General features: G+C 55.6%; 8 protein-coding genes across 8 annotated transcripts; 4 read left to right on the top strand and 4 right to left on the bottom strand.

The window, feature by feature from the left end:
* Positions 1–156: 156 nt before the first annotated feature.
* Positions 157–3,503, top strand: JCM15063_004810 (uncharacterized protein; the record flags this gene model as incomplete). Its single annotated transcript, XM_076677470.1, has 7 exons — positions 157–688; positions 767–1,473; positions 2,528–2,638; positions 2,725–2,786; positions 2,857–2,875; positions 2,954–3,172; positions 3,255–3,503. The coding sequence occupies 7 exons, from the start codon at positions 157–159 to the stop codon at positions 3,501–3,503; spliced, it is 1,899 nt and encodes a 632-aa protein (XP_076535556.1).
* Positions 3,504–3,803: 300 nt separating this feature from the next.
* JCM15063_004809 (uncharacterized protein) lies at positions 3,804–5,988 on the bottom strand (the record flags this gene model as incomplete). The annotated part of the gene is made up of 2 exons (XM_076677469.1): positions 3,804–5,613; positions 5,678–5,988. The coding sequence occupies 2 exons, from the start codon at positions 5,986–5,988 to the stop codon at positions 3,804–3,806; spliced, it is 2,121 nt and encodes a 706-aa protein (XP_076535555.1).
* A 1,761-nt stretch (positions 5,989–7,749) lies between these two features.
* On the top strand, positions 7,750–9,709 carry TUF1 (translation elongation factor Tu; the record flags this gene model as incomplete). Its single annotated transcript, XM_076677468.1, has 9 exons — positions 7,750–7,828; positions 7,910–7,996; positions 8,072–8,144; positions 8,209–8,226; positions 8,296–8,451; positions 8,519–8,596; positions 8,663–9,144; positions 9,218–9,610; positions 9,675–9,709. The coding sequence occupies 9 exons, from the start codon at positions 7,750–7,752 to the stop codon at positions 9,707–9,709; spliced, it is 1,401 nt and encodes a 466-aa protein (XP_076535554.1).
* Positions 9,710–10,686: 977 nt separating this feature from the next.
* TEL1 (DNA-binding protein kinase TEL1) lies at positions 10,687–20,327 on the top strand (the record flags this gene model as incomplete). Its single annotated transcript, XM_076677467.1, has 10 exons — positions 10,687–11,976; positions 12,040–14,067; positions 14,133–17,410; positions 17,486–17,849; positions 17,910–19,046; positions 19,115–19,323; positions 19,380–19,716; positions 19,788–19,978; positions 20,049–20,245; positions 20,308–20,327. 10 exons carry the CDS (start codon positions 10,687–10,689, stop codon positions 20,325–20,327), a joined length of 9,051 nt encoding a protein of 3,016 aa, XP_076535553.1.
* A 416-nt stretch (positions 20,328–20,743) lies between these two features.
* Positions 20,744–21,263, top strand: JCM15063_004806 (uncharacterized protein; the record flags this gene model as incomplete). The annotated part of the gene is made up of 3 exons (XM_076677466.1): positions 20,744–20,962; positions 21,034–21,159; positions 21,228–21,263. The coding sequence occupies 3 exons, from the start codon at positions 20,744–20,746 to the stop codon at positions 21,261–21,263; spliced, it is 381 nt and encodes a 126-aa protein (XP_076535552.1).
* Positions 21,264–21,777: 514 nt separating this feature from the next.
* Positions 21,778–22,622, bottom strand: COX4 (cytochrome c oxidase subunit IV; the record flags this gene model as incomplete). The annotated part of the gene is made up of 4 exons (XM_076677465.1): positions 21,778–21,892; positions 21,983–22,026; positions 22,256–22,422; positions 22,505–22,622. 4 exons carry the CDS (start codon positions 22,620–22,622, stop codon positions 21,778–21,780), a joined length of 444 nt encoding a protein of 147 aa, XP_076535551.1.
* Positions 22,623–23,039: 417 nt separating this feature from the next.
* Positions 23,040–25,537, bottom strand: JCM15063_004804 (bifunctional molybdopterin adenylyltransferase MobB/molybdopterin molybdotransferase MoeA family protein; the record flags this gene model as incomplete). The annotated part of the gene is made up of 7 exons (XM_076677464.1): positions 23,040–23,276; positions 23,361–23,550; positions 23,616–23,965; positions 24,040–24,365; positions 24,449–25,151; positions 25,226–25,464; positions 25,531–25,537. 7 exons carry the CDS (start codon positions 25,535–25,537, stop codon positions 23,040–23,042), a joined length of 2,052 nt encoding a protein of 683 aa, XP_076535550.1.
* Positions 25,538–25,991: 454 nt separating this feature from the next.
* ILV5 (ketol-acid reductoisomerase) lies at positions 25,992–27,674 on the bottom strand (the record flags this gene model as incomplete). The annotated part of the gene is made up of 5 exons (XM_076677463.1): positions 25,992–26,699; positions 26,776–26,892; positions 26,963–27,135; positions 27,402–27,465; positions 27,543–27,674. 5 exons carry the CDS (start codon positions 27,672–27,674, stop codon positions 25,992–25,994), a joined length of 1,194 nt encoding a protein of 397 aa, XP_076535549.1.
* Between the last annotated feature and the right edge of the window lie 229 nt (positions 27,675–27,903).

Raw genomic sequence — 27,903 nt, 5'->3', positions numbered from 1 at the left:
GTCATCTCGGATCTTAGGAGCAGGCTCTCCCATTCTCCTGTCAGTGCGGCGTGATTGACTCACCCGCTACGGCTGTGCCATTTGTACGTAAACCTGAGCCGTGCAGAGTGAGAGGCAGAGGAAACTAACCTACCTCTTTGCAGCTTCTCTTTCACCATGCATCGTTCGACTCTATTTTCGTGGTTCAGTTGCGCCTTTGCGCTCGTGACGGCTGCGCCGTACATCTTGGGCAGTCAAGCTGCGCCACTGGTAGAGCAAGGAATCGGCGAGGCGGCGGAGCGGATGATGTGGAGGCGTCAGCTCGCTGAATCAGTGAGCGGGATCAACTGGAGCCTGGTCGAGACCGGCTCGGTGACAAGTAGCGGAGCTGTCGAGACTACGACACCGCTGCCGACGACATCATCAACCTCTGCGATCACGACTTCAAGTTCCACCACTCCTGCCACAGCCACTTCGAGCGTTCCTGCTTCTGCCGCCAGTTCAACATCCTCGCCCGCTCATGGGCCATCTCTTCTGGGCTCGTCCTCGACCACAGTCAAGAGCCGCTCTTTGATAATCGACTCGTCCCTCTCGCCCTCGATCAGCTCGTCAGCTTCGACTCTCAAGTCTGAACTAGCCCGAACCGGAAACATCTTCAGTCCTTCCAACAGACTGTTCGCCGTCGGAGTTGTAGTCATCATCGCGATCAGTATGTCTGTTTCATACGTATCAATGCTGATAGCGAGCATTTTTGCTGATTCAATCCTCGCTTGCTCGCTTCGCACAGTCATTCTTGCGATTTTGATCGTCATCTTTGCGATCAAACGTGTCTCGCACTCATCTCGATTCATGGATCCGCTTGACTATCCCGAAGAATACCATGCAACCGCGATCTCAAAGCACTACTCGCGTACGTCCGGACCGGCCTCGCCCAATTCGAGCATAGACAGCTACGACTCCTTGGAAAAGGAAGACCTTGTTGGCGACATGAAAAGGAGCAAATTCGGAGGACCACGTTCACACCTGGGCAACGCACCACCCAATCTGGCACTACCTCCCGTTCCGCCTCCATCAGTCCCGTCCATCGCGTCGACTCATCGCGTGCATGCCGACAGCATGCAGAAGAGCGCGGCTCCTGTGCGGTCACGAGCGGCGCCTCCCGCACCACTCAACCTACCGACTTCGTCGTTCTCCACACCTGCGTCCTCACGGACTGCTGAACGTCCTCATCACATGCAGGCCAACGCGCTCCCGAGGTCTGGCGATCCGCGTTCTGCTGGTTCGAAAGCGTCATATGTTTCGACTGTCCCGCTCTCACCCAACTCGAAGCCTTTCGCACCACTGCCACCTGTCCCTTCGTCTCGATCGAACCCTCCTCCCCCTAGATCTGCGGGCAGGACCGACGAACGCTTGACTTCGCTGCCGTTCAGCCACCGACCGCGTACGCAGCATGCCTCGTCCCAGCCGGCACTGCCACCGCTTCCTCGCGCCGCGGTGTCAGTCGCAACTGCGCACCGGGTTCCAGTCCAACGCGCTTCTGCGGCAAGACACCACCACAGTCCGCCGCGAGGGAGGGAATCACCACTCAGGGAAACGTTCGTCCGAGAAGCAAGCTATGGACGGAGAGGAGGTGATTCAACTGCCAAGATATGAAGGACCTATGTAATGGGGCGCTTGGGCTTTTGAGGGCTGTCTAGAGAACACCTGCATGCTGTTGTATTCGTTACGTTGATAATTTATTCTGTGCCGAACTTGAAGGATCCTTAGCTTGCGAGACTATAGAGTTCTGTCTTTTCTGCGATCGTCGTCTGTGCCTCGAAAAGTGAAAGTCGCAGGGCATACGTGCCGAACCTGCCGTACAGGGCGCTTCTATTTTCCCCGAGCTGCTGCACCGCCCGCGCGCGCTCACCATTTTCCCGCCGCGACGCCGCCTTCGCTGCTGCAGCCCTCCCTCGTCGCTCACCCCTTCGGACTTGCCCGAAAGATGACTTATGAACCGGTGCGTCTCGCTTTCCTCCATGCTGGTGACCGTTCCCAGCTCGACGTCGGGGTGATCCCGACTCGGAGCCGAGGGGGAGCGTGTGATCTCATCCCCGTAGCGCCCCTCTATGTAGCGTACTCGAAAGCTGACCTGACTCTTCTGTCTCCCTGCCTCATGTCCCCCTGGTCACGATTCGCCTGCCGCTTTGTCCGACATCTCGAACGTTCGATCTCCCCGCGATCCCTTCCTCGACCGCGTTCGCCTGTATCCGCGCTCGATCGCATTGAACGACCTCTCTTGGTGTCTTTTGGTGCTCCCGTTCCTGCCTGACGCCCCCTTTCATCGGAAACCGACGAATTTGTTGGTCTCGGCTCGTCGCTTCTGTCGTCGAACCCACTCTTCGTGCCGACCTTTCGAACGTTCTCTACCCCTCGTGATCACAATCCTCACCAAATCGTATCAATGACCTTCGACACATATGCATCGTCATTGTCCCCACTTTCGAATCTTTTCCGAAATGCGCGCTTTACCCTGCCATCTCAAATACCAATCTTTCGCACGAGATAGCTTCGACGGAAATTGGTGATAGTGGGAGACGGCGCGTGCGGGAAAACGTCGCTGTTGTCGGTGTTCTCGCTTGGCGAGTTTCCTAGTGAATACGAGCCTACCATTTTCGAGGTAAGTCACGTTTCCTGTATTCTCCATCACGCCTTTCATGAAAGGTACTGAGCACGAAGTGCTGATCATCACTACTCGTCTCGTAGAATTACGTCGCCGAGATCAGGCTTGATGGAAAACCGGTGCAACTCGCTTTGTGGGATACTGCGTAAGTCTCGCAACACATGCCTTTCTCAGTCCCTCGAAGCAGACGCTGACGGCGTATGCCCGGAATATAGTGGTCAGGAAGAATACGAAGTGAGTCGTTGTGACGCGCTACCTACCGTCGATCTGCTGTGCAGTAACCGACAAGCTGACCGCTTATGAACCCGTCAGCGCCTGCGACCGCTCTCGTACTCGAAATCGCATGTCATCCTGATTGCTTTCTCGCTCGACACGCCCGACTCGCTCGAGAACGTTTCGGTCAAATGGATCGAGGAAGTGCGCGAGCTGTGCGGGCCTAATATCCCGGTCTTGCTCGTCGGATGCAAAAAAGATCTGAGGGATCAAGCGCTGCAGAGCGGGCGAGGGCAAGGGTTTGTCACGAGGGAACAGGTCCGTTCAATTTCTGCGCACTTTGCCTTCCCCTCTCCGACGATCGATTGCGATCCTGATCAAGGGTTCGCGATTAATACAGGGAGAATTCATGGCGCAAAGAATCGGAGCTCGAACGTACAAGGAATGTTCAGCCCTGTTGAACGATGGTGTCGACGATCTGTTCGAAGCGGCGACTCGAGCCGCCATGCTCGTGCGAGGTTCGGATGCCGCAGACGCACATCATGGCAGCGGTGAGAAGAGCGAGAGGAGGAAAAGTGACGCACGAAAGGGCAAGAGGAACAAAGACGAAGACGAGGGAGGATGTTGCACCGGTTGCGTCGTGTGTTGATTGCGGATCATTTCCGTCTTTTGACTTGTTCTCTCGATGTTTACCGGGAGAGTTCTTCTTTCCCTCTCTCTCTCTAGCTGAGTGTTTTTGCTTCCGACAAGGGTTACGAACATTTTTTGCCATGTTTGCTTCACGATTGTGTGTGTTCTTTGCCATTTACGAAAACTCTTTACGCTGTCAATTTCGGTTCTCTCGAAGAACTGGCCTACAATTTTGCTGGCGCAAAGGTTGAACAGGGCATAGCAATAACATCGTTACACAAGAGGCTATATGTACAAAACAGCATGCGAATGACGATGCCTACTCGACCGATTGCACCCGGGCGCCTTCGAGCCTGTCCTCGTCGGGCGTAGGCAAACTGTCTGTGCCTACCGATCCATCTCTAAAGGATGCCGTGCTCACAACGGAAGACTTTTCCGAATTGAGCATGAGGATCCTCTCGAGTTTCTCGATCCTCTGGTCGATCGTATGAGGCTGCTTGACGAGACCGAGACCAACAACACTATCCGAAGCAGGACGATGGTGATGCTGGTTCGAGAGAGTCGGTTCAGAGAGTCGCACATGGACGAGTTGTTCCAACCTCTCGAGTTTTACCATCAACCTACGCTCGAGCGCAGTGGTCGATGACTCGACGTCCTTTCTCCAACTTCGTTCGGCTTCGACCATGCGTTTGTTCACGAGTGCCTCGAAAACTTGCTCAGACTGTTGCAGGGTTGAGAGCAATGAAGACGATCTCGCAATTTGATGCTCGAGCGTCGTCGTGAGCACTTTCGAGTCTTGCAGCGAGTCGAAAAAAGTCGAGAAGAGCGACAGGAACGCATGTTTGGAGGAGGAATGAGAGTCCGGCGATTGAGCTGGTGCTGGATGGGCTGGCGAAGGTGGAGGCATGCGAATGAGATTCGAATGATGATGCGATTGCGAAGAAGAATCGTGACGCGTAGAGACAGAAGCGTTTGGTCGATGAGATGATGGATTTTCACGAGACTGCGCTTGAGAAACCATAGCATTAGGATGAATCGAAGAAGCGGATGGCAAATGCGGTGCTGAAGTCCATGGAGGAGAAGGTCCACCGCCGGATCCGAGGTGGATGAGGCTGAGGGGAGGCAGTCGAGTGCCGGCAGTTGCGAGACGTTCATTCGAGCGGTAAGAATGTCCAGGCGAATGAGGCTGCTGACGGTCCGAAGTTCGACGATGCTGTCGGTCTGAAGCGGGATGGGAAGGAACACGCTCCTGAGATCGCCTTTTTGCGAAGAACATGTCGGCTTCTGATGTCCGAGCCGATTGTGGCATGCGGCTCTGTTCACGAGCAGACGGATATGAGAGGTGATTCGTAGAGAAGCTTTGCCTCCTCGAAGGTTCAATATCTGTGAATGATGGCGATGTCTCTGGCTGTTCAGGTTCACGAGTAGAAGCATTGCGAACGAGAACGCCCGGTAGGCTTGTTTGCGCAGCGTGCGTCGTGTCTTCGTGAGGCCGAGCCGAAGCGACTGCGACGGCCGGCTGAGTCGAAAAATCGAATGAGCTGGTCGATACAGGAGGTGGTCGACGTCCTCTTCGCTGAGCCAAGCCGTGGTCTTCACGCTCAACTCGCGAAGCGGGAGAGCTCGCACGATTTTCCGCCTTGAGCTTGCCGAGAGCTGCGCTGATAGAACCTGGACGAGGTTGGGTCGGGCGTCCTGATGCGATCCTCCTGCGATCGATTTCGATCTGCTGCTCCTCGCGCAGATGCCGACAGGCTTCTAGGGTCGCTTTGTGCTCGGCCGATTGAGCATAAGAGGGCAGGCCGAAAATGTCATCCACTGTGGCCGAGGCGGTAGTGGGTGGAGTCGAAGCGCTAGAAGAACGCGGTGAGGATGATTTGGATGAGAGAATGGTCGTTGCAGTCGCCGCCAGGGATTCGAGGGTGCTCGTACTCGTTCGTGCCCGTTTCGACTGCGATGGAATATCATCGCTCGAAGGTTGATGTCTCAATGGTTCAGAAGTAAAGGCTGATCGAGGAGCGCGAGCTTGGGCGAAAGGATCAGGCGACCGAGAGCAAGACCGGTGGCGGGTCCGAACCGGGTGCGGATTGGATGGAAGGGCGATAGTAGCCTGTCTTGTGCATGAGCTACTAAAGTGACCAGCTCGTGTCAGTCGTTGCGAAAGCCTGAGTAGTTGGAGACATCAGGACTCACTCGCTCGAATTCCGCCGTTCGCTACTAGCTCCGTTACTGTCTCTCCGTGAAGCCACACCGGCTTCGACCTCGTCATTGGCTCTCCTCTTCCTGCTCGCCGAATTGGGCTCGTATCGCGGCTCCTCTGAAAGCATCACCAGGTCCCGGTCCGATCTGCTAGACTGGCTAGACCGACAAGACGCTCCTTCGTTGTGGGGGTTGAGGTCTTCGAAAACGCGAGGGCTCGCGACATTTGTGGAAGTACGGCGCGGCTGTGGCTCTCTTGCGAGATGTCGGTGGGATTGGACATCGTTCGCACGTGAATTCGCCATGGGCGTAGTTGACGAGTCTTCGAGAGACTTCGATCTGAAGGGAGGTATCGGTTGCAGAGCAAACATGAATCGCATGAAGAGGAAGGGGGAGAGCGATCGAGACCAGCGACGATGGTTTGTGAGTGCGCCGGTGTTTTTGGCGAGATCGAAGACAAAAGGGGGCCGCCCCGTTGGATTTCGGAAATTCTAGAGGTAAGCAAGGGCACCGGCGTGTGCTTTACCCTTGATGAAGCAAGCGCCGCAAGGGAAGAGGTAGTAGCAGATGATGCAGTCGCGCCGGAACACAAAGGGTCCTGAATCTGGGCAAAGTGTGATGTGCACGTACCGTTTCGACGCGCTCGAGAGACGCGCTCACAGGTTCACAATGGTGAGAACTCTGTTTCCTTTGTCTTCGCGGTGCGAATCGTGCAGTAGGCGTAACTGTCGGAGAAAAGAGAACAAAGGGCGAATGATGAGACAATCAAGCGTCTGCGTAGAGCGCTCTAGGTCGGCGGAGATACGTGAAATAATCAAAGGCTTTTTTGACCGCCAGAGAGTCTTGCAGAGAGGTTGTCTACTCCTGTGCGTAAGTGGCGCCTGCTGCTGCCGCGGGGAATGGTGGTCGAATCTACGACACAAGCTGATTTCGCTTTCGAGGTCGTTTCAAGCGTTTTAGTTGCAGAATCACGTGGCCCGGCCAAGTTTGCAGCAGAAGAACATGCATGGAGCGCGTTGCGCGGAGGATGACTTACGGGTCCGCCTTGCTGCCCGCTCCGCCAGTTCTTGCCAAAGAATACGTCGTGAAACTTTGGTTTTCCGAGGTGCTATGATAGCTCCTTTCTCTCCAGCGACAGCTGGCGGTCTTCGTCCTCTAGCCTACATTACAAGCTGCGCCGCTTTCAGCTTTCGCCTCGAACCGCGCTGGCCCTTTGTTGCCACCGACCTTCCCGATCATCACCTTGGAGGGCTTGTCCGGGCCATGTCTATGAGCACAGACTCTTCATGCACGAGATGCATAAGAGCCCGCTCTTCTGGACAGATCGCTCAGGGCGTCATCGTGCACCGATCCCCCTTGTAGGAATTTTTGCAGCAACAAGGGATGAGAATCGGCCACGGTAGCTGCCGGCTTGCGTGTTGACTACGCATTTCAATCGTTCCCGCGCCAGCGACGAAAGTCCGTAGAAGCTCATTTGGTGTCTGGAAGTGAGCAAATCTTGCATGCGTGATCATTTCAGGTCGGCCTCGTTGGTTGCCTGGCTAGGTGGGCGCATACTGAGCGAATAAGTTTCGCCTCGGGCAGGAGGGACTATCTCGTTGGCGCTTTTGAGCTGATACAGACATATTTGTAAAGCCACTTGCTCCGGTTACAATCGCTGAAAATGAGCAGAGAAGAGCTAGAAGAGCGGGGTCATCATGGAGCGAGCCCGCGATCAGCACTGAACTGGTTCGGGTAGCGAGACCGGCACGTGAAGCGCGCCAGCAGTGCTGCAGCCCTTAATGAGTAAATCTTTTGGCACGTAGATGATATCAACGCGACTGGTCCGCAAGGTGCAATAGCGATCTGCGATCTGGATGATCGTAGAGAATCGGTTCGATGCGACAGCGGCGATCATTTCTATTCTGCCGGATCGTGAGGCGAGCCGTAGCAGGCACTTTGCTTGGCCAGAGATGCAGGCAGAGTCGGAAGCAGACGCAGACGGTGGCGGCAAGTGACGAGTTCAAGCGATGAAAAAAGTCCGCTCGTCGCTCTCTATCCTACTACTCCAGGTTTCGCTGTACAGTATGCTCGCCACTCGCCAGGCTCTCCGTTTGACCGCCCAGAAGCAGGCCTCGCCCGCCGTCGCCGCATCGGCCCGATCCTGTACGGTGTCTCGCTCTCGATTCGTCTCGCCTCGATCGCCTCTCACCGCCTCATCTTGCTGACCGGACTCGACACATACAGTCTCGGCCGTTGCTCGCACTTCGCGTGCCTCTGCCCTTGCCGGCGTTCGCGCTTCGCTGCCTCGTGCTGTCGTCTTTGGTCGCGCCGGTAAGTTTACTGATGAATCCACGATATTATCATGTGGGAGCACACCCTCATAGGAAAACATTCTACATGCTCTAGTTGGTCCCGTCAGGACCTATGCCGCTGAAGCTGGAGGAAAGTTCTCGAGGAAGCTTCCTCACATGAACATCGGGTCAGTTCGCCTTTTCCTTACCTCCTTGTCAGCTTTCCCGCTCATGTCTCTACTGCCATAACAGCACCATCGGTCACGTCGAGTGCGTCTTGACGCTTGCATCCGAAGCCGTGTCCTTTCACTGACTGCAGATGCCACACAAAACTTACAGCCATGGAAAGACCACCCTTACTGCCGCCATCACCAAGGTCCTCGCCGAGGCTTCCGGAAACGGAAAGGTCATGGACTACAACATGATTGACAAGGCTCCTGAGGAGAAAGCTCGTGGTATCACCATCGCCACCGCTCACGTCGAGTACGAGACTGCGTGAGTGATTTCCTGCCTCGACAGTGCTCGTGCAGTCCAGCTGATAGATGCGATTCCCGCGTCGCAGTAACCGTCACTACGCTCACGTTGACTGCCCTGGTCACGCCGATTACATCAAGAACATGATTACTGGTGCCGCTCAGATGTTCGTTACCGCCTTCCGCTTGCCTATTGACTGTACGATCCACTGAACCAAGTGCCTTGGATATAGGGATGGAGGTATCATCGTCGTCTCGGCTTCCGACGGTCAAATGCCCCAGACCCGCGAGCACTTGCTCCTCGCCCGTCAAGTCGGAATCAAGAAGCTTGTTGTCTTCATCAACAAGGTTGACCAGGTTGACGACGAAGAGATGCTCGACCTTGTCGACATGGAGATGCGTGATCTTCTTTCCACCTACGGTTTCGATGGCGAGAACACTCCCATCACCAAGGGTTCCGCACTCGCCGCGCTCGAGAGCCGCGACGACAAGATCGGCAAAGAGGCCATCCTCGAGCTCATGGCTTCCGTCGATGCCTGGCTCGACCAGCCCCCTCGTGACCTCGAGAAGCCTTTCCTCATGCCTGTTGAGGATGTGTTCTCGATCCAAGGACGAGGAACCGTTGTTACTGGCCGTGTTGAGCGAGGAACGATCCTCAAGGGTGCTGAAGTCGAGATCGTCGGAATGGGTCAATCGTTCAAGACGACCCTCACTGGTGCGTCGATCCCTGCTCTCCCTTTGGCCTCCCTCGCATGGAATCCAGCTTACACGGTTTTTGACTCTCCCAGGTATCGAGATGTTCCACAAGGAGCTTGACCGAGGAGAGGCTGGTGACAACATGGGTGCGCTCCTCCGTGGTATCAAGCGTGAGCAGATCAAGCGAGGAATGGTCATCGCCGCTCCCGGTACCGTCAAGCCCACGAGGAAGTTCGAGGCTTCGTGCTACATCCTCACCAAGGAGGAGGGAGGACGTTACACTCCTTTCATGAACAACTACCGACCTCAGCTCTTCATCCGTACCTCGGATGTCACCGTCGGTCTCACCTTCCCTGAGGGTACCGAGAACCCCGATGAGAAGATGGTCATGCCTGGAGACAACATCGAGATTGTCGGTGAACTCGTTCACGAGATCGCTCTCGAGATCGGTTCCCGTTTCACCCTCCGTGAGGGAGGAAAGACTGGTTAGTCGCGTCGCGCCCGCCGATTCTTCCGCGTAACTCTCCGCTAATTACGTTCTGTTGGCAGTCGGTACTGGTATCGTCACCAAGCTCGTGGGTTAAGCACGATTGCACTGGACAAGTTTGACCGATCTTGCCTCGTCTTGTCTCACCCCCACCTAAAATGAGCTTTTCTACTGTCCCAATGCTCAACCCTTCCTCCTTCCTGCCGCCTTCGCATGTACAGCACATCTGCTTTTCTCCTCACGTCCCTGGAACCCTGTTAAATGAACCTCGCAAACCCCAGACCCTCCCCACTCACCCATCGTCGTTTTCTCCCTTTATCCTATTCCGACCGGTATTTCGTAGCTCGTAGCAAATCTCGGCGGTATGCAGTATTTGTACTAGACGATCTTTTGACGAGGTCACCGAGGTCCAAAAGCGAGATTAAGGAAATGTTGTAGAGCGTTGCACGGAATATCGAAAGTTTGCAGAAATAACGAACATGGCTGCCGAAGCTTTGGTCGCTTCCCTCCGCTATTAGTAGCGAACTCGCTGTTCAGATCGAGCTTCTGTGAGTACCCCGTATGCGCTGTCTCTAGGTGCGGCTTCAGTGCTAGCATAGCAAGCTGACGTCGGATGTTCCTCACTCAACAGTGGTCGGCACGCAGACACAGCACACTTTGCGACTACGCCGAGGTGCGCACGAGGAGCTAGTAGGAGTCGCGAGGTCGTTGTGCTTGTCAACGACCCGCAGGACCCGAGTCACGGATCCAGAATCGAGAGATTCGGGAGCGGAACAGTAAGCCAATTGTCACCTGGCTCTCCCCTTGAGCGCTTGTTGCCGTATGCTGGTGCCATGGAGCCCAAGGCACCATGCAGGCATCAACGTCTTGCTTTGACGTTATGACAGCAACTGACGCTCTTCTTCGCAGGCTGTGCCAATTGCTGTCTGAGCGGACCGATCGTGTTGAAGCACTGCCAGTCCTGCCGACATTCAAGGCAGGTCGAAGAACAGTAACGAAAGTATGAATCGATTGCTTGCTTTCCGCGGATCGGCAATTTGTCGGACCTGACGATTCCGCCATGCAGATTTCGTCATGAGTGTCATGCGCGAATGGGCCGCAATCAAGGAGCTCCTCGAATCGGACAAGATCAAGCAACGTGCCGAAGGACTCTCGCGCTGCCGAGAATTCCTGTCAGTGAAACGGAATTTTCGAGCGCTGAGCGAGGACCGCAGGCATTCGTGGCTCGAAACTCTTCAATCCATCTTCTACATCGTCATCATTGAACGCAATGCCTCCGTTTCAGGAAAGAGCGCCGCCACTGGAAAGCGACTCGAGGAGGCTGCGCAGATGGTCCGCTGGCTAGCCGAAAAAGTCTACCGGCTTCTACCCAGAAAGAGCGCAAAAGCTTTGATCAATCACCTCACTCAAATGATTTCGGTCAGCGGCAAGATACAGCTGTACGCCCTGACGTATGCGAAAGCGTTGAGGACTGTGCTCAGTCACCCTCCACACCTCGAACACCTCGACGAACGACAGTGGACCGATATCACAACGCTGTGCTTCTCTGCCGTGCTTGGCGAAAAGGTCAAGATCGGTACAGAATTTAGCGAGTCGGAAGCGATGGATCTAGATCAAGACGAGACGCTTGGAGGAGCGCTGAGAGAGTCGGCAGGAGATGAGTTCGCCCTGCCAACCCCGACAAAGCGAACCGCCAACGCGCTCGAGATTGAGCTCGTCGGGTGTCTCGAGGTCGTCTTCCGTTCGAACTCTTCGCCCTTCATCGCGCATGCGCGAGCCATTTTTCGCAAGTTTCTGCGCTTCTTCCGCATGTTTCCCTCCGAAACGACCGCACATCTTTCAGCACTCGTAGCGCTCAACCGCGCCTTCTCGGAACTCGACCTCAACGATCAACGTTCCATGAGAGACCTTGGGCCGCATCTCTGGCCCGCGATTCTGGCGCTCTGGCCTACGAAGAACGCAAACCTGAAGGAGCAGGTGGTCATCTCGCTCCGATACCTCTTTCCCTTTGTCATTCCTCGCAGTCACCCTCATCGCTCGACGAACGAACCATCCGCCACGTTGCGAGCGAACGAGCTCTATCAGGCCGTATTGACCGAGCCGACGATCCGTTGGCGTGAGCCTTATGTCCTGAACCTCGATCACTTGAGTCTCGGCCTCAATGTGGACGGACTAGGCCGTAGCAAAGCGTTCGATTCGAGGACTTTCCGTCTCGGAAATGAGTTCGATGAAAAGGACGCCATTGCCTGGTCGATCGCGGAACTTGGCGCAGACGCACTGGCGAGAGTGTACGAAATGTCAGAAGCAGTGGAAGCGAGAGCGGATGACGAGATGAGCGCGACTGCCAGGGGCAAGCGCAGAAAGGTTAGTCCTTTTGCCTCCAGCAAATGTGTCGCCCATCTGACCATGAGTTACTCAACATCCTAGATCGATGATCCGTTGTCTCTGTTGCTCGACTCTATCAGTGATACCACCCAGCCGTTGAGCGTTTCGCTGTTTCGTACACAAATCCTCCTTTTCCTGGTCGAACGACATCAGCACTGCCTCGAAGCCGAAGCGAAGCGGCGCATCCTGACGACGGCCGCGCAACTGCTTTCCTCGTCATTGGATGTCCGTCTGCAAAGCTGGAACCTGCTCCTGGTAGCCGCCATCGCTCTGGACGACGCGGCTGGCGATTTTGACAAAAACGGCCTCCTCAAGGTACCTGGACGTCAATCTGATGCTTGGAGTCAAGTCTGGACCGCTTTGATGAGGAAAATCTCGGTCGCCGAAACGTGTCGTGCCGGCGCTCATGCGGCGAACCTGGTCCTGGCCGCTGACCGTATCAACGCTATCAGTCTGACGGAGTCTATCGAGACTTTGGCCCGAGACCTCGAATTACAAGGCCCCAATTTCGCATCCGACTCGGTCTGCCGCTTCTTCGAATGGTGTCTAGCTATCACGGGCTCGGACAGCCAGCTCTTCCGCTTGCGACTCCCCGACAAGCTTCTCAATTGGATCACCTCGGCATGGCGACCGCTCGAGGGCGTGTCAAGGTCTCACTCGTTCGGTCAAGCGCGCCCTTCTGCCGACCCATTCTCCCCCTCTGGCCTTGTTCTCCTGATCGGTCGCCTGACCAACAGCCCAGTCACTCCAGCATTCCTCGAAACGACCTTCATTCCCGATTGCCCGGTCGCAACGCAGGCCTTGGAGCTGAGCGACACTGCAAGAGTCAGGGATTTCATCGAGGCTCGGGTACCTGCTTACAGACCGCCGCAATCTTCCTTCCGGACCCCCTCTTCAGTCAGCTCTTCTCTTTCAGGCGGAACACAAGAGTCGGAGGAAACGAGACGTCGGAGAATCTCAGCATGGCTGACGAAAATGCTGGAAGCGTTGCTGGAGGAAGCAGAGGGGAGAGGAGACGCCCACTGGACGAGCATGTCTCTCGACCTAGCACGACGACACCTCGATCTCGCCACCGCAACGCTCTGCATCGAAAGTCTAATATCTCTGTCTGCAACAGACCGCTCGCACACCCCTGCGTTACGTCATGCCAACACGATCATCATTCGACTCGCGCCAACTCTCGCACTGCACAAATGGCAGCCTACCGAGCGTGCATACCTCCTGCATGGCCTCGACCTCCTTTTCGTGCCAATGGCAGAGTCCAACGATGTCGAGTATCCCGTGTTCCTCGACGCAGGATCGGCCTCGGGCATTTCTCGCGAACCGGTTCAGGCTACCAAGACAGCACCGACAGCATTCGACCCTGACTCACCGCTATGTCTCCTCCTGCGCGCAATGTGGAAGTCTCCGAGCACTCGTGAAGCCCTCGAGGAGATCTTGTCTGCTCTGCGATTTATCCTTGGCGCCGTTACTCGAATCGAATCATCCCCCTCTGCCTCGGGATCCCCAAGTCAAGTTCCCTCAACACAAGCCTCGCAGCGCCTCAAGGAACTCGAAGCCACACAGAAGACCGATGATTTTGACAACATCAAGGTGACGAGTCGGGCAGCGCAGACTGTTGGAACACTAACCGCTCGTCGCGCCACCCAAGCTTACATTGCCATGTGTGTACGCGGCTTCGCTTCATGCGAGATGGCGTCGACTGGCTCGATCGCCACAGTCCGACTTGTCGAAATTGTCGATGCGATCACCTCGGCCGAAGGCGAAGACGGGATCATCCTTGCCGAACAAGCACTCAAAGCCGCCAAGATTGGCCTGGTCTCGTTCGGACTCGCTCAATGCGACTCGTTCTTGACGTATCTCGGCAATGACCTGTTGCCGAACTACCGCTATGCTCGAGACGAACGATTCCACCTCGTCTCGCTTCGCTTTCTCGAGTGTGTCTCGTCAACTTGGGTCAAGGCCGAGGGCTCGACTGAAGATTTTGGGACGCTCGCGCGCCAGCTTTGCGATTTTTACATCAACGCGCTGCGCAAGACGGTCCTCTCGTCATGGCGGATCAGGCTTCAGGTGTGTCGTCGCGTCCTCTGCTGTTTTGCACACCGGTTACTAAAGCTCGTTCTCTCGTACTGCAGCTCATCGCCGTGTTTGACGACTACCTCAAAATCGATCCGGCGTTACAATTTTGGAGAGTCGGGTCCGCGCTTGTCACTTCGGACGACGGGACTGTCATCAGTCCAAACAACATCATTCCTTTCATGCTGTCCGACGCCGACTTTCGTGTTCGATTCCGCGCTGCCTCCTCGGCCCCTCGGCTGTTCCAAGTCTATTACGAGATAGGTTTGGGCGAGCAGCCACTGATCGAGGATATCAAGGCGAACCTGACGTTCAACCTTGCCGAGACGGAGCAAGTCCTGACGCAGGTCCTTGCAAACGCCAATATGATGATCGCTTCAGCCGCCCATCGACGCGCGCCTTACGACCTTCTTCTCGACACAGTCGCCAAGAACAATGACCTGCGTGAATCTGTGATCGCCTCACTTGTTGCCGTCTCCGAACGACTCGGCTTGTCTTCTCTCTCCGCGCTTTATCTCGAATACGCTCGCTATATCATTTGGCTCCCAACGAGACATATGTCAGCTCTCCCAGAAGACGAGCAAGTTTGTGTCGACCTCGTCCAACAACTGCCCTTCCGAGCCGCTGGGTACACGAGCCTCCGAGAAGCCCGCCGTGCCGATTTCCGGCGGACAGCGAGTTGGCTGCTACAGAGCGAACACACTCAGGACGCCTTCAACACAATGTGCGCCGTGATCAAGCGGACACCGCAAGAAGGTCGACTTGAATGCCTTGCCGAAACTGTCGCACTCGCGATCATCCGCCACCGGGTCCGGCAGTATTTCACGCCAGACCTGCCGATATCGGTCCTGCGAGAACAGCTGCAGCGATTTGCAGAGGATGCCGGAGCTGGAGACGCGCACGTTGCCGACACTCTCCTTGCTTCAATCGCCGACGACGTGACCGTCGAGGCTCTGTCGGAAACGCATGAGGCGAATTGGTCTCAGCACCAACTTCTCGCCGCCCTTGAGAATTACGACCGGGTCGCGGCGGGAACTTTCCACGACATCCTTGAGCTCGCCGTTGACCTGACCTTCGACTTCGAACCACCTCCACCACACTACCAGGTCGACTCTACTGTTCCGGCAGTGATACTATTCCATCGTGAATATCCCGTCCTGAATTCGCCAGCAGCGATGTTCTCTATTGTCCAGAAGCTGCTTGCAAAGGTTCACGCGGCATCCTTCGTGGCGCAAAGACAGCGTTATCTTGTGGCCCTCGGCTTGGCAATCTCTCTCGGTCATCGCGTTGTGAACGAACCCATCATCCTCGGCGCTCTCGGACACGGACTCGTCGAGCTCTTACCGCAATTCGATCTCCTTGCTGTGACAGTCCCCATTCTCACCTGGACGATCAAGCGCTGGTTCGCCGTGGTCCCGGAGAACAAGAAGAACAATGTCAATTATCGGGAGCTCGCAGGTCAATTGGTACGAGCTGCGCACGCGACAGCAAAGCTTCGTCAGGTGGACGAGCGTGTCGAAGCAATCGATCGCTTCAGCGTCTTTCTCGATGACGCCCTTCGCCAGCTTTGCCGTACAGGGGAAGGAACAGCAATCGAGACCTGTCTCCTGTGGCCTAGCGTGGTAGTCAACACATCCACGTTCACTCAACAAGAGGTGTACGCAGCGCTCACGTCGGACTTCCGCCCGATCAGCAAGTTCGCGTTCGTGAAAGCGCTCAAAGAACGAGACGACATTGTCACGGGCTCAGTGAGCGGGCGGATGTTGTGGAGGCTTTTGCAAGCGATCGAGAGTCCGCAAGACTTGTCGACACAGGATTGCGGCGCCTTCGCTGAGCTGGCATATAATGCCGGAGGACGCATCGAGGCGCCTAGCTTGATTGAAGCGGGGCAGGACGGCCTTCTTCGCGACGACTGTGTGCCTACAATCGAAAACGAGGGCGGTATCAAACGAGCTCTGCTGGTCCGAGTATTGCATCTCCTCAAGAGCAAGGATCGCACGCTCGTCTCATCAGCGTTCGACACCGCCAAGCTGATCGCGAGTGTTGCGAGCTCGAAGGACGAGCTGCTCCCGTTGGAGTTTGACAGGCAAGTACGACCCATTGTCACGCTCCTCTTCGAGCCTTCCCTCCTTCGCCCACAGTACCTGCGCAAACGCTTTCCCAGAACGCTCAGCGATCTGAGCGACGCAGAATGGATTGACAAGGCGGGAGACTACGACGTATGGGTGCGCAGCTTCGCCGAGCTCCTTGCAGATGTGCGCGCAGAAAGCGACGCCTTCTACGCGCAGCTCGTACCGCTCATCAAGACGAGTGTTCAGTTCAGCAGCATCGCCATTCCCCATCTCCTGCACTCGATCCTCTCTCATGCCCACACATCCAGTGACCCCGACGTCGCGCCAATCGTTTCTCGCTACGTGTCACAACTTCTTCAAGCCAAAACCATTGACATGCGAACAATTTCCGTCCTCGTCAAGGCCGCTGTACATCTCCGTCGTCATCCTCGGACCGACCTTTCGGCAACGTCGGCTTCACGCTTCGACAAATGGCTGACTGTGCCTTGGCTGCTCCTCGCAAAAGGCGCCGTTACTATCGGATCCTTTTTTGACGGCCTACTCTTCCTCGAGCTTGCCCGCGAATACGATCACCTGTTTCAGGAACAGGCTGCTGCTCACCAGGACTCGCGAAGCGATGCGCAAGCCCAAGACCTGCTCTACCATATCTACTCAAAGATCGACGAACCCGATGGCTTCTATGGCCGAGAAAGTAATGACATCCGCCAATCCCTTGTCAACCGCTATCGTCATGAAGGTCGATGGCAAGACGCCTTCTCTGCTTATGGTGCGCGGTACGAAGCTCAGGCCCAGCATCTAGGCAGTTTCGATCGTTCTGCAACAGCCGGCGTTGTGGTATCCCTCGCATCGTTTGGCTTCAATCGACTCGCCTCGTCTATGTTGGAACCAGCTCGGCTTGATGGATCACTGCAGGACGGGAATTTCTCGCCCGACTTGCCATACGAGCTTGCATGGCGAACCGATTGCTGGGATCTTCCTGTCGAGCGACGAGCTGCCGGTACCTCAAGCGCTCACCTCTACTCAGCGCTTCAAGCGGTCCGTTCTAATCGGCCTATCGCCGATTCACTCGCGATCGTCGATAATTGTCTCATCGACGAGGTTGCCAAGCTGGCAAACGTTGGCCTCGAATCGCCAAACCCTGAAGACAAAGTCATCTCGACAATTCTGGCGCTGCGCGAGGTGAAGAGCTTCGCAGACATAGGCGAAGGCGACAATATTACAGCAGAACGTCTCAAAGGGCTGGCGGTTGTTCCTGCCGATTTCTCGTGAGCTCAGCACCTGCACAGCTCTTTCTTTTGCCGAGTCGCTGCCATAGCTGACGACAGATACCGCTGAGATAGATTTGAACAGGCTGAAATCGTTCTGTCTACTCGTATCTCACGCCTTCGAGCTGTGAGAGCGCGCGAGAGACTCGAATCCGTCGGAGATGCCTTCGAGTCGCCTATCAGCACAGTCATTACGAGCCAAGAGCGTACCTGCCTGATCGAACTCAGCAGACGGGCTCGTAAAGCCGGACATCTGCAAGTTGCCCTCAACGCCACCACGTTTGCACACACGCTTGCCGATGAAACATCTATGGTCGATGTCGATTGCGAGCTAGCACATGTTCTGTGGGCACAAAGAGAACATACATCCGCGATCAATCTCCTCAAAAAAGTCAACGAGCGATCAGGACGGAAGAATCCGCTTGTCTGGGCAACTCTTGTCAGTCAGCGTTCTTCCATTCAATTCGTGGAAGTAACTGACGCTTTTCACGGGGAACAGGGCGAATGGACCGGAGAAGCTCATATCCGTAAGCCTAGTCAAGTCCTGGAAGATTACTTCGATCCAGCGATCAGAACCATGCAACCCACGACGACCCCCAGCGATCGCGCGCATATTTTCCAGGCGTTCGCGGACTTCGCCGATCAGCAGTATCAAGAGCTGTCAAAGGCAACAGAGGAAAAACGAGCGCGGTTCGCGGCGTACAACCGCCGCAAGACTATTGAATTCGAGGAGATGGACAGGCAGCGAAAGTCCAATAGCGGTGGCAATACGCTCGACAGCAACAAGCTCGAGCGTTCAAAGTTGCAAGCGAAGGCACACCTTGTCGAGGACCGTCAGCAATTGGAGGAGGCGGAGCGGACTACGCGGAACATGCTCTCGAGAGCGATCGAGAACTATTCTCGCGCACTTGCCGAGTCTGACGGAGCAAATGATAAAGTCTTTCGCTTCTGTGCGCTCTGGCTCGCGCACGCTGACAGCGAAGAACTTCACGTTCTCCTCAAACCGCTCCTTGCGGCGATCCCGTCTCATAAATTCGTCTTCCTCGCTTACCAACTTTCCGCTCGTCTCTCGGTTCCAAGTCGCCCTTCAACGTCTGCCAAGAACATTCGCCGGCTCGTCCAGCGCCTTTGCAAAGAGCACACATTCCACGCCTTCTTCCCAATTCACGCCTTGCGAGAAGCCCCATCGCAGTCGAAATCGAGTCGCCGCTCCTCGACCACCAAAGGCGACATTCCGAAGAATTCTCGTGCCCAAGCGGCTGCCGATGTCATCGAGCATGTAAAGGAGGATGACAGGTTGCGGTCGAGGATCGAAAGCCTCGAGTTGGCCTGCGATGCATACGGAGAATGGGCAGCATTTCGGTTGAAGGATAGCGCTCACTACGTCGACAACCGAGGCGCAATCAAAAAGGGAGAGCTCAAAATTCTGCCGTCAATGCGCATCAGGTCGAAACTGAACGATCAACCGATTCCCGTCTCGACCTTCGACCTCCCCATTGACCCCACTGGCCAGTACCCCGACGGCTCGTTTCCTCACATCGTAGGCTATGCCGAATACTTCGACACTGCAGGCGGCATCCACGTGCCCAAAATTGTGACCTGCTTGGGCAGCGACGGCAAGCACTATCGCCAATTGGTAAGCGCAAGTGCATCTCTATCGCCTGAAACCACCAAGACTCACAGCTTCTGCCGTGATTTATATAGTTAAAGGGTGATGACGAAGTACGCCAAGATGCTGTCATGGAGCAGATCTTTGTCCTTGTCAATGACCTCCTCAAAAGGGATATCGGGACGCGACGTCGCAAGCTACACATCCGGACTTACAAGGTCATACCGCTCCCCGACTCGAACGGCTTGATTGAATTTGTGGCCAACACAACTCCCTTGGGCAGTTGTCTGCAGCGTCTATACGAGTAAGTGATACGGCTTCAACCTCGGTGACATGTGCTGAAAGCGCTTGCCTCGACAGTCAAATGCATCCTCAGACACCTCAGAATGCGCGAGCCGCTCTGGGAAAGCTCGAACGGGCTCACAAGTCAAGTCCTGAAGTGATGAACGAGCTCAAGCTGGCTACTTTCCTCAAAACACTAGGCGAAATGCCGCCTCTCATGCGTCACCTGTTCTGGCAGCGGCAGAAAGTTCCCTCGCTCTGGTTCGAAATGCGCTTGAACTATTCGCGAAGTGTGGCTACTACCTCGATGATTGGCTACATCCTCGGACTTGGGGATCGGCACGTCTCGAATATCCTCATGGATGAATCGACAGGAGAACTCGTGCATATTGACTTTGGAATCGCGTTCGAGCAGGTAAGTCGACCACTAGCATCACCAGGTTCCATTGAGGCTTCGATCTGACACAAAGTCGTCTCACTAAACAGGGCAAGCGTCTACCGATTCCCGAGCTTGTTCCGTTCCGCTTGACGCAAAATCTTGTCGACGGGTTCGGAGCAAGTGGTGTCGATGGAGTCTTCAGACGGAGCTCCGAAGAGACGCTTCGAGTCTTGCGAGATCGGTCAAATATCCTCATGACTGTGCTCGAAGTGTTCAAGCACGACCCTTTGCAAAACTGGTGAGCGCTCTACAAGCCTTACGCTCGGAACGTACCAGCTAATTCCAGCTTGGCTCGTGCTCTCCCCTAGGGCTGTCTCTTCCGAAATGGCGAAACGCATTCAAGGATCGGAAGAGGCTGAAGGTCTCGATGACTTGCCAGACGATGCCGATCGAGCACTCGCGATCGTCAGGAGCAAGCTTGACACTCGCTTGAGCGTACAATACTCTGTGAACCAGGTTATCCAAGAAGCGACCGACGCTCGCAACCTCTCGAGCATCTTTTCTGGTACGTCCTTTCAACGGCTCAGTCGGCCTCCAGCTAGCTGCTGACCTTTTTGCGCTGGGCAGGTTGGCAACCCTACTACTAGGCCCCTCACACTCGAGCTTGATCTCCCGCAGTCACACTCTGCAGTAGCAATATTGCCATCGATTTTTGGTTACCTGCCTATCTTGTCCGTGAGGCCCAGTCGAGCGCCAGGCAGCCCCTGAAGCTTGGATTCGATGTTCTAGACTAGGGTGTCTAGCTCTTCGCGAGTTGTGACTTGAAAGCGAGGTGTGCTCGGCGGAGAGGCCTGCCGAAGGGCAAACGGGTTCGGGCTCCCCCGCTTCGGCTTCGGCAGTCGGCACGATCGGCGGAGGTTGGTTATTGTCAGCATTCGCTGACTTTTTCTGCTTGTTCATCTGCACGCTAGTTGGTGACAGATCGCAGCTAGTCAGACGAGCCCATCGCTCCTCTTCTCTCTCTGCTGCACATTCCACACGAGAGACGAACAGGCAACATAACATGGTGTTTTACCGCATGCACCGTCGCGCTTCATCTCGAGCTTCTTCGGTCTGCTCGACCTCGTCCGCTTCGTCTTCGTCTTCGTCTACGTCTTCGTACTACGAACCGTTTGAAGAAATCCAAGGCAATGTTCCGCACGAGCTCGTCGAGTTGCCCAAGCCAGCATCAACCAAGAGATGCACACTCGAGGTCGAACGGGAATCATGGTCGAATCCCTTCGTGCGTTTCCGTCTCGGCCTCTTTGCGTCTGGGAACAAATACCTGACGACTCTCGAACTCGTTTGCAACAGTCTTTCCCTCGCTCGCATACTCATCATCATGTCTGCCCGAAACATGGGATCCGACACGATCCGTTCCTGGCTTTACCTGGACGAGAAGAACGTTCGTTTGAGACGGGCCATTACAAACCGAAAAAGGTAAGCCTTTTCGGAACCATACGAACGCCAGAGTAGCAGGTGCTGATCCTGATCTGGTTCGTACGCAGATCAGTCTCAGGAAAATCAAGACGAACAAGTTTTGATTCAGCAAAGCTCGGTTTCCCCATTCGTACAACCCTCGACTCTTGGGTTCTCGGCGTCACCATTTTAGACACTTTTGCGAAGTGAGATCTGACGAATTCCTGCGCGTTCAACGCCGAACGCCAGATCCGAGTCGATGCGGGGTTGAGCGTATTATAAACAGGTTCCTTCGCCGCCGAACCCAACTCGCGACTCGACGCTCACTGTACCTATTCAGTATATACCCTCACGAGTATCTTTACCTCGATACCCTAACTATTTGTTGTTGTTGCCCTCCATTGTTCAAGTCGAAAAACACCTCTCTCTCTCTCTTCTATCTCGGCCTCGACGATGATGAGAAACATATAAAAACGAGAATAATCCGTGACAGTCGCCCATCCTGTCAGCAGTTCTACCACTCTCTTTTCCGAAAAAGAACAAAAACCAAAAGTGCAAGAGAGAAAGAGATAGAGCTAATTTTTTTGTTTCATCCGTTTCTTTCGAATTGTGATCAATCAAAAAATGGGAAGAAATTTTCTAATGGTGGTGGTCGTCGTGCTCCTGTCCGTGGAAGTCGACTTTGTATGCCGAACCACATTCAGGGCATCGCACGGGCTTGTCCTTGCCAACGGGGAAGAGGATGGTGTCGTGCCTATGAGAATGACGCATTCCCAAATTTGGATCATCGTCAGTATCCTGGTCAGACCGAGTAACAAAGAGAAAAGAAAAAGAAGAAACTCACGAGTCGACGGGGTATCCAGTGCAGCCGACGATGCGCTCCTTGTCCTATTGGCAAGGAAAATGGAATACGGTCAGCACGTGATAGATTCTGCAAGCTCGTGTGCTGGACCCTAGTGGGTATATTTGCTTTGCCGCGTTGTCCAAAAATCCCTCGGGAGTACCAGTCTTTGGCTCTTCGGTCTTGTCCCTCTCGCCTTATTTCTCGAGAGATTGTGGAGAGGCAAGGACGCAGGGTAGAAGGAGAGGGAGGGAACAAGGTTCTTGAATGACTTACGAGGGAGAAGACCATGATAGGGTCGGCGAGAGTGCCGAGACGGTCAACCTGAAGGGGTTCGAGCGAGAAGGCCTGTTCGCCCTTGAGGGTGTGGAGGAGTTCGAATCGCTCGAGACCGGTCGCTTGCTCAATGTCCTTGGGGACTTCACCAGTCTTTCCTCCGGGACCTGCCGTCACCGAGTTTACAGGGAGTCAGCGTTGACTGACTTTTGATGGCTTGAACACGTAGAGGAATGGACAAGGACGAACCGAGAACGGTGGGCTCGACGGCAGAGAAGCGGGGGAGAGAAGTGAGGAAAGTGCGAGCGGGCTGAACGCGGGGAAGAGCGCGAGGAGCGACAGCACGGAGAGCGACACGGGAGAACATCTCGGACAAACTGCATTTGCGCGATAACAGCCGAGATGAAGCAAGGCGAGACGGCGATGAGAGGTAACGATGAGAGCAGAGAATCAAAAGGCGAGTACGGCGCGGCGAGCGGTTTGTCAGTGGTGAAGATACGACATTCCTATGGATACGGTGCGCAGAGACTCACAAGGCTAGGGGCGGGGTCGAGATGAGCCGAGCGAGTTGGAGTTGGACGGTTGAGAGCGCGCGAGCGATTGGTCGGAGCGGAACGGGGGAGAAGGCAGCGGCTAGGACTGTCAGCACAATGGACCCGTGTCGTTGTACACTCGCTATGCACACTCACAGAAGCGGTGGACGATGGCAAAGGCGAGGAGATGATCGTGTGCGCCAATCACTACTGTAGCAAGATCTCTTTTCCGTTATGTCTCACAATTCGGATTACAAGTGCACAGCTACATCTCCGATCAGAACACACGAGACAGTCTCACCGGATCGCTTCTCCGCCTCTGCATCCGTCTGAGCAGGTAATTCGAGCAACCCGTTCGCACCAGCAAGGCTGACCGTGCGAGAGGAACGTTGCCCGCCAGTCGAAACTGCTTCGAGGCCCGTTCGCGTCGCTCGCACGAGCACGCGCTGGTACTCGGCTCGGGAATCAAGTCGGACCGTCGATGTCAACTGCAGTGAAGAAAACAACGTAGTCCCAAGTCAATCAAGAGACGCCCGCTTCGAGTCGGTTCCCGAAAGGGGAAGAAAACGTACCGTGACTGGCACGCGCGGTAATTCCCACTCGCCCTGCCGCCGACCTTCCATCTTGCGCAACGCAGGCATGACAAACAGGTAAAACGTGACTAAGGCTGATGCCGGGTTGCCCGGCAAAGCAAACACGAGTTTCGGATTGCGACTGGGCGCGAACGGATGCGCCGGGATTGTCGCAAACGTGGTCGGTTTCCTAGTTTCCCCCTCAAACTCAGCGGTCGGAAATTTCGATGGACGAGTGGTGCGTGGCAGACTCACCCCGGTTTCATCGCGACTCGTCCAAACTTGACCGAGCCCCCGAGTTCGCGCTCGATGCACGGTTTGAGCAAATCGCTCACGCCCATGCTCGTCCCTCCCGTCGTAATCACGAGATCCGCTTCTTCAACTCCCTTCTTGAGCGCAGCTTTCGTCGCCGCCATCGAGTCGGTACAGATCCCGAGGTCGAGCGTCTCGAATCGGTGGTGCTGAAGGATCGAGAGCAGGGTGGGTCGGTTCGAGTCGACGATCGCAGAGAACGAGCTCGTCGTAGTCGAAGAGACATCTTGCAGATCGATAAGCTCGTTGCCGGTCGAAAGGACCGCGACAATTGGTCGTCGGTGCGCCGCAACCTGATTGACCCGAATCTCGGAGTCGTGAGCAACGAACCCGAGGAACGCACCAAGAACCTACAAAGCATGCTCACCGATCTCTTGCCGACAAATGCAAGGGTTCCAAGTTCGCCTCCGACATGACTGATGACGTCGCCCTGCTCGAGTACTTTTTCTCCTTGTCGGACATCGCTCCCTTCCTTCCTGACGTTCTCTCCCGGATCGACCTGGGCCAAGAGTCTCACTTCGACTTCTTCGCCGTGCTCGTCTCGAGAAACGACTTGCGTGTCTTCCACCATGATGCAGGCGTCCATCCCTGGAGGCAGTGGAGCTCCCGTGTTGATCCTGTACACGGATCCTGCCTCGAGCGGGACCTTTGGGAACGTCGTCACGACTTTGTAGACCCCCGGAGCGTCCGTCGCTATCTCGTTGGACAACGCGGAACTAGGCGGAGTCAGCCAGCAGATCGCTTTTTCCGCGTCTCGAGGAAAGAGGGTGACTGACATCGGACGGCATATCCGTCAATGTTGGTCGAAGGACTATTCGGGATGGGTTTCGGTGAGCAAACGTCGTCCGCAAGAACGTGTCCAACGAGATTCTCGTCCACCGTGACCGTCTCGACTGGAAGGACTGGAGTGTGCTCGAACACGAGCGCGAGGGCGTCGGGTACCGAGACGAGCGGCCACGGGGATTGGCGTTGTCGAGAGGCGATCGCGATCGAAGGGTCTTGAGACATGAGGGTGCGTGATCGAGGAGCATGGTGTCCATGCGAGTGAGAGTGGGAGTGTGAACGAGAATGCGTGTGCGAGCCGCCACAAGTGTGACTGTGAGCGTGAGCTTGATCGTGTGGGTGCTGGCCCTGTACGCTCGCGCCGCGAATCGATTCGTTCTCGTCCATGCCGTCTCGACCTTGTTCAATGTTCTTGTGAACTCGAGTTGTACGACCGTGGTCACCTCGCGCGAGCTCGAGAGCGTGAGGGAGGACTTTGAGCAGCGTCTCCAAGTTCTCCTTGGCCCCTTTTGGCGAACCTGGTAGCGTGACGAGCAGGCTCCCTGCTCCAGCAGCGTCTAACGCGGCTCGACAACGAGGGAGTGCGATTCCTGCGACTGGACGGGACAGAGCTGCGAGCGGAGTAATGTTGAGCGATCCGAGGAGCATCGCCGCGACGAGTCCAGGCGCGGGTTTGTCGATCAATGTTGCCACCGCCTACAATGACAGATATCGGGTCAATATGTGCATGCTTGTCGGTACAGCCCAGGCCGAAAACCGTTGCTCCTAACCTCGGGCGTGCAATCTCTCGTTCCGAATCCGGTGCCTCCACTGGTCAGACAGAGCTGCACACCTTGATCGATCCAAGTCTCGAGTGCCGACTTGATCTCTTGAGGTTCATCGGGGACAATCTTGGTACTCTCGATCGAGTACACTCCGGTCGAGACGAGTAGGTCCGAGATGAGGGGCAGCACTCGATCCGAAGCAGGGTCGGCAGATGCCGTATCCGACACGATCAGGAGCGCGACCGCTGTTGCATCCGAACCTCAGTCGATTCAGCAAGATTGCGACAGGAGTTTGACAAAGTCCGGCTCACTGAACATGATGAACGGAAAACGAAACCGCTTATCGCGCGAGATGCTCCACCTCTTGCAATATCCGCCAGTCTCTCTGATCCACTTCGTAGCGTTTGCTTTTCCCAAAGAGGCAAAGAGCGTTGAGAGAGAGGATTTGTCTCCGAGTCTATCATACACGGCGAGAGGACGCGATGGGGTTGTAACTCGACACAGGCAAAACAAGAGTCTGCTCACGGCGAATGCGCACAGGTAGTGACGAACTAATTATAAGCCAGTTGCATCGAGAAGGCGTATTTTTGGGGGGTGGTCGTGTGGGAAGAGGGTAATAGCGCGGGTTGAGATGGAAAGTGGCAAACGATACGACATAAAAAGGAAGAAAGTAAACGGGAAAAGGAATACGAGCTGTGCAGGAGAGTTGCAAAACGATAGAGTTGACGTTGAAGAAAGCAGGCAAGAGGGGGAGAAACTAATTTCTCGCTGCTTAGTTCTTGTAGTCGGGACGGAGCGAACGGACGGTCTTTCCGGCGCGCCAGATCTCTTGCTCGTCGATCTCCTTGGTCTCGATGGCGAATTTCTCGCGGTAGTCCTTCTGTCCGTTGAATTCGAGCGATCGGCGGGTCTCGGTTCCGTCGCGAACAGCCTTGTAGAGGGCCTCAAACACGGGCTTGTTGGCAGCCTCGAACTTGGGAGCCCAGTCGAGGGCACCACGGCGGGCGGTGGTCGAGCACGCGTTGTACATGTAGTCCATACCGTATTGGCCGATCAAGGGGAAGAGCGATTGGGTCGCCTCCTCGACGGTCTCGTTGAAAGCCTCGGACGGGGAGTGTCCGTTCTCGCGGAGAACCTTGTACTGGGCAAGGAACATTCCCTGGATACCTCCCATGAGGACACCACGTTCACCGTAGAGGTCAGAGTAGACCTCCTTCTCGAAGGTGGTCTCGTAGGCGTAACCGGTACCGACGGCGACGGCGAGGGCACGAGCCTTCTCCATGGCCTTGCCGGTGACGTCTTGCCAGACGGCGATCGAGGCGTTGATACCACGACCCTCCTTGAAGAGAGTTCGGACGGTGCGTCCGGATCCCTTGGGGGCGCAGAGGATGACATCGACGTTCTTAGGGGCCTCGACTCCGGTGTCCTTGTGGTAGACAAGGGAGAAACCGTGCGAGAAGTAGAGAGTCTTGCCTTCAGTCTGTTGAGCGCCGTCGCAACAAGAATCATCAGCTCATTCGTTGCATGCACGACACCGTCCCGCGATCAAAACGTACGATGAGGGGCTTGATGTCCTTCCAGGTTTGCGACTGGGCGGCATCGGAGAGGAGGTTCATGATGATGGTACCCTTCTCGATGGCCTCGTTAATGGGGAAAAGAGTCTTGCCGGGGACCTGGATTTTGAGCGGAAACAAGAGTCAGGACGAGCGGTGGGTGGAACATGCATGTTGCAATCAGACTGACCCAGCCATCCTCTTGAGCCTGCTTCCAGGACTCGCCTCCCTCACGGACACCGACGATGACGTTGATGCCGTTGTCGCGGGCGTTGAGACCCTGTCCGTGACCCTGGGAACCGTAACCGATGAGGGCGAGGGTGTCGTTCTTGAAGTACTCTTGGAGTTTGGGGAGAGGCCAGTCTGCAAGGCATGCACAAACACTCGGGTCAGTCGACAGTTTCGCTGCGAGCGGTGCGCGTGTTGTGATCTCGTCGCCTGTGCCTGCCTTTAGCGCGAGGCAGTTTCGGGCATACGTTCCTGCTGCGAGTCGGCACTGCTCGGGTACGTGTATGCGGATCGGTTGTCGCGCGTCACCGGCGTTTATCGGCTCGCGAAATTTCGCGGGGTAACATATGGAGGCGAGCGACGAGAAGAGATTTCTCCGACGACAAGTCTGTCTAGCTTACCAGCGCGCTCGTAGACGGTCTCCTTGGTGCCGGCAAAGTCGAGGGTCTTGACACCACGGGTGGCCTGCAGATGCAAGCGAGGAGACGAGTCACAGCGTGAGTGGAGCCGAGAGAAGCAGCAAATGCGAGATTGTGACTGACAGTGAGCGACGCAGTTCGGGGAGCGACCGCCGCGACAGCCTTGGCTCCAGTCAGGAGCGAGTAGGCACGGGTGCCCTTGGGCGCCTGGCGAGCGGCGAGCTTAAGCGAGTTGAGGGCGGTGCGGGCAGACATGGCGGGTGGTGGGAGAAGGAGGAAAGCGAGCCGGGAGAACCAGAGGCCTCGAATTTGTGAATCACGCTTCTCCGCGACTGGCGCTGCCGAAAGTCCGCCTGGCGAATGACTCTTTTTCTTTCCGCCTTCTCCAGTTCTCCCACTAGGCTACTCCACGTCTTGTCCCGCAATTCTCTTATGCTGTTCAGACACACAGCTGTACAGCGCTGTATCTGGTCCACTCTCTCGG

This window comes from Sporobolomyces koalae (genome assembly GCF_050403365.1).
Source record: "Sporobolomyces koalae JCM15063 DNA, S_koalae_JCM15063T_v1_ctg8, whole genome shotgun sequence".
In the NCBI taxonomy this organism is placed as follows: Eukaryota; Fungi; Basidiomycota; class Microbotryomycetes; order Sporidiobolales; family Sporidiobolaceae; genus Sporobolomyces; species Sporobolomyces koalae.
Note: the sequence above shows the minus strand (reverse complement) of the source record. Positions and strands in the feature narration are given on the sequence as shown.